At 38.9% G+C, this 5000-nt stretch overlaps 2 protein-coding genes across 2 annotated transcripts in view; one reads left to right on the plus strand and one right to left on the minus strand.

Annotated features, from left to right (window-relative positions):
* Window positions 1-3448: 3448 nt before the first annotated feature.
* LOC138004515 (AAC-rich mRNA clone AAC4 protein-like) lies at window positions 3449-4973 on the plus strand. The gene has a single exon (XM_068851048.1). It carries the CDS (start codon window positions 3626-3628, stop codon window positions 4325-4327), a length of 702 nt encoding a protein of 233 aa, XP_068707149.1. The 5' UTR covers window positions 3449-3625; the 3' UTR covers window positions 4328-4973.
* The window catches only part of LOC138004514 (bifunctional peptidase and (3S)-lysyl hydroxylase JMJD7-like), a 5520-nt gene continuing 4949 nt past the window's right edge, over window positions 4430-5000 (minus strand). Inside the window, exon 4 of the mRNA XM_068851047.1 lies at window positions 4430-4568. Within this exon, the coding sequence (XP_068707148.1) occupies window positions 4487-4568 (82 nt within the window). The 3' untranslated portion in view covers window positions 4430-4486. The remainder of the gene's footprint in view (window positions 4569-5000) is intronic.

Here is a 5000-nt window from a genome sequence, read left to right on the forward strand (position 1 = left end):
ATAGTTGGTTACAATTTATAATACAAAATTAGATGACGTGGTTACATAGGAGATTACATCAATTGACATTAATAGCATGCATTAAGGACGGTGCCTACTAATTCAAAGGTATTTTTGCTCGGTTTACTGAATATGCGGGAAAGCAGATCTTAACAAGTGTTATTGAAATCCAAAAAGAAAATTGGGGGTAACCACGTATTTTTCGAAGATAATTAATCAACAATATTTGTAAAACGTTTTAAAATACAAAGCAATGTATGACATTCTTTTCCAGCCAAATTGAAGCACAATTATCTCTGAAGAATGCGTGGTTACACCCAATGTTCTTTTTGGATACCAAGATCACTTGCTAAGTTCTGCTTTCTCCGTATAGTTTTGAACCGCGCAAAAATATCCCTGTGTTGATAAGCACTAGCAATAGTAGGCACCGTCCTTAAAACACTACACTCAGCAAGCCTCTATCTCCAATTAGGCTATTTCCGAGTCGGTGCATTCGTCAATTTCAAAGCGAGGCCTGGTGCACGAGCATTCAAATGCAAATGGTTACGTATTCTTATGCAAATCAAACTCATTTCCCTTACAACATATATGAGATTTCCCTTGAGGCTGAGATAGCTTTTTTCGATGCATTAAAATTCAGCTTGAAAGAGAGGTTTAGAGAAAGGAAAGTGGATAATATGCAAATATTTTTCATATTCATTCCAACGTGTTTCTATTGTTTTTGTCCTCACTGCCTCACTATCAAGCTGAATATTTGGTATTTCAAAAACAGCTTATTCACATAATAACTGCATTATCCATTCTGGCGAAGAGCCAATTAATTTTCTTTTGCTATTTTTAAAATTATGAATTATGTTTGATAACGCGATTTTAATTGAGTATGCCTCAAAACCAAACCTAAGAGCACTCTCCTTTTGTCAGGACTAACCTGCCAGACCCTTCAGTTTGCAAAGAAAATGCAACAGTTTGAAGGAACACTTGCATGATAATCTCTCACATTCTTCTGGGGGAGTCTATGCATGCATCATCCTCGAAATGTCACAGCAATTCGTGAAGTAGTTTTGAAACATTTGCTCATTTTACTTCCCTTCAGGATTCTTACAAGATTGCTGGAGAAGTCCACTGACCCTACTATTTTAGCATGCAGTTGCAGCTCACGACACCGGGGAATATGTTCGTCACTATCCGCGTGGAAAACAGTGAGTTTAGTCTCAGTATTCTTTGGCCCGTTTTGGAACTCTTTAGCTTAGCTTAACTGCTGAATACCCTGCATGAAAATACCAATAATTGTATTCCGACTCGTTCTTCAAAGAACGCCGTCGAATGTTAAAACAGGTTGCTCCCTTCACATCAACACGGGGTTGAATTTAACGACGGGAATGGCTTTTATGTTCTGATCCCTTGCTCTTTGTTCCCAGCGTGCTCGAAAACCTTGGCTGCAAAAATGATGACGCACAACGATCCGAATATACGCAAGAAGGCTTTACTTGCAGTTCAGAAACTCATGGTTCATAATTGGTGAGTTTGAAAAGGAGAATGTTACAATGGTTTCCGTTGAGTGACGTACATCAAAACAAATTTGTCTCATCAATATTCAACAAACGAAAGCAACAAGTTGAAGCAATGTGAAGCGCGGGAAAGTGCGCGCGTGTAGGACTCGCGATTGGTTTCGTTCTTCTCATTGATAAAACAATTCACGTGAGATCTTTAAGCTCATCGCGAAACGTGGCAATTGCAATCCATAATTATTTTTGAGTTCAACTGAAATCTGCTCCAAAAATGATTTGTTGTTCTTTTTGCTTGTCTGTCTAATGATCAAAAGCGCACACGGCTTAGATTCTCTTTCCTTTTTAGGGAATATCTTGGAAAGCAGCTTAAGGCTTCTTAAATTGAAGATTTTATCTCAAGTGATTTGTCGACACGAGAGGGAATCGCTTTGGAATTTTGAAATTACCCGCAACTCTAAATCATAATCTTATGCTGCCCCATGACTGGTTGAAGAAAACAAAAAATGGTGGAAATTTAGTACGGAAAGAATACTGATCATTTGATCTTGAGAAGGCAAATATATCATACGATCCTCCGGCCTTACGCGCGCTTTCAGGGTAATCCTATTGACAAATGTGCGTATTGAAGGGTGGGGAGGGAGATTGGTCGCTTGCCTTTCATGTAGTCGAAGAACACGTGTGACAACGATGTTGATTACAATGTAGCGAGACCGGTACTACGCGTTACGATTGTGGAGGATGTTGTCGGCTGAATAACATGTTTAGTTCACAACCAAAAAGTAAATAACACGTTAGATGCATCTTCTGTGCAGATTGGTTACTTTGTTGTCAGAACTTACTCTAGTGGTGTGATAAACCACTTCCTCAGGTCGGACCGACCGGGGAAATAATTGGCTCTCGGTTCACGCAAGTCTTGCTCTCTCATTCAGTCAATTGAGTACATAATGATTTGCTGAAAAAGAATTGTGATCGTTTGGGAGCCACGGGTGAAAAGATTTAATTTGATTTGCTGAAAGTTCGGAATGAAGGTTCCATGTCAATACATTGTCTATATAATGTCGTCTATCAAGTCTCTTTACTGTCTCTTCAACTATCGTAGTAGGCATGAAATGCTTCCACTCAGAATGGAAATTTGATATTCTAGCTTATGCAGGTACGAGACTTCGTGTGTGAATAAAAAACTGCTCCAAATCTCTTGACATTATGTTGACTGCAGTCCGCCCCTTTCTTTGTTGTCAGAAAACCCTCTTTCAACACAGGACTGACAATGGGAAAGTATGAGTATAGCATTCGAAATGTTTCCCACAATTTGGAATATTCTGGCCTCTCTCTAATGTACCTACCCACAGAAGAAAATGCCAAGATCTTGTTCTTATTAATTGTTGAGAGCAAATTCTTCTATGTAGTACCTCACTAGAGTCTCTACCTCTCAGTCCAATGAAAGCTTTGTACTGCTGAAGAATAGTGTCACAAGGGTCTGGGGATTCCATTTTCTTAAATATCAGCTGTTGTAGTAAATTGCAAATTTTTTAGGTCGAAGATTCTGAATTCTGTATCCAAGCGGGAAAGTTGTCTGACTATTTATTGCATAAAATTTATTCATTTTTCTCAATGAAACGTAATTGGGTTTCGAAACATTACTTGGACCAGTGCAAACATTTGCAACCGTAAGAAGCGTCGAAACAGACGTCGATCGAATGACGGAGATCGATCTGGCGATCCTCCAGCTCAGAAGTCTGCGCACTAACCGACTGTCTCTATAACACCGACCAAGCCATTAATTTTCACTTTTAATCGGAAAGAAATATCCTCTCATCTCCAAATTTGTAAGCAGTAGTTGTGGTCCAATAATCTCTTGAAAATACCTCATTTTTGAATTTTCTTGGATAATCACGTTCGCCATAGGGGCCTGGGGAGAAAGCCCAAAATAGCATGATGTCATCGCGGGTGATGCAATTGTGGAACAGACTGTTGTAAGGTCTGATGAAAACAATTGAGTATATTACAAGTTCTCATAACTGCTGCTGCACTAGTCCCAAACACAATGCAAATGGGTTTAAACTTTGCAAAATTCTTCCAACGACGAAGGCGACTCAAATGCAGCCACGCCAACGAGAATGGGACTAGCAGTGCGGGATAACGTTGTACAAATCGGTTTGTCACGCGATGATGGATTTCAGCGACAAACTAGCATTGACGATCCTCTCTTAGAAGATGCTCAAACATACATCGGGGAAAACTTCGTCGTCAAGCATGGAAATGCATTCAACATTCGTCGCAAAGTCTGCTCGAAAACTAAATCCGGCGTCGTATTTACAGAGTTAAAGCACCTTAAGCCGTTGACCCAAATGTCGTTATCTATTGGTGCCAAACGTTTGTTTGCCTGCCCAAACGCCGGTGGCAGTTCAGAAAAGAGTGAAATTCTTAGTTTTGAATTACTTCAGAGATGTTTTGGGGCCGATCTACAGAAAACCGAGATGGAAGTCAATTATTTTCCACAAGGAGGTTCTATTACTGATTACACCTGCAGAATGTTCAGCACTTTCCTCGGAGTTTCTGTCACGCGAGCGATGAAATTTCACGGCGAGTTCACGGTCGAGGATGCAACGAAATTATTAAGTAAGAAGTTAAATGGCGTGTTGACATCCAGCAAAAACACCATGGAAAAATGGAGCAAGCAAATTTTACATGTTTGGGTAACTTCTCATGAACACTCAGTCCTCCTTGCTGAAGCTTATTATCAACTCCCAAAGCCTCTGAAATCAAATACCGTTGTCCTCCTAACAGTCACTGAATACAAAGAAGTCTTCACGAACTAAACCGCTTTATATAAGTTAATATTTGTACATCATTGCCGTTTAAATTCTGCCCTTTTTATAAAAGCTTTTTCGGTTCAATTTAAGGTCGCCAACATGTCTCAGTTGGCAGGTGTCTCTTGGAGACATCACCTTAGAACTCTAGAATATTCGTACATCATTTTACAACATGTGATGATAATAACTATTTGTGTCCATCTTGCAAGTGGCACAAGGGAACTCCTTGGTAAAAAATGGTTCATACCTAAATGAGCAAACATAATAGTAATAATTAGAGCAATGCAATTAAAACTTTTTCACCTTGGACCCCCATCCTACCAGGCAATATTAATATTTGTCATTGCCCAATCAGAAATGCAATATTTTGTTGAGTAAAATAATAAAGATAACTAAAAAACTAGTGTACCTATTTAGTAAGCAATGTTTCAAAACTAAAAATTGGGGCTCTTTGATTTTGAAGGGGAAAGAAAGAACAGCGTCGTCTGAAAAATGTGGAACTGGGTTGTTATTATTTTTCTACAAGTCTGCAACATCTTAAGAAGAGTGTGAAATGTTTATAAAAGTCACATTAATTAACCCTTTTATTCCCAGGAGTGATTGTTATGTAAATTCTCTTCACAATTTCAATGAAATGTCAGTCAGATAGGTATTGAGAAAGAAGATAATTACTGTATCA

This window comes from Montipora foliosa, chromosome 5 (genome assembly GCF_036669935.1).
Source record: "Montipora foliosa isolate CH-2021 chromosome 5, ASM3666993v2, whole genome shotgun sequence".
Lineage (NCBI taxonomy): Eukaryota > Metazoa > Cnidaria > Anthozoa > Scleractinia > Acroporidae > Montipora > Montipora foliosa.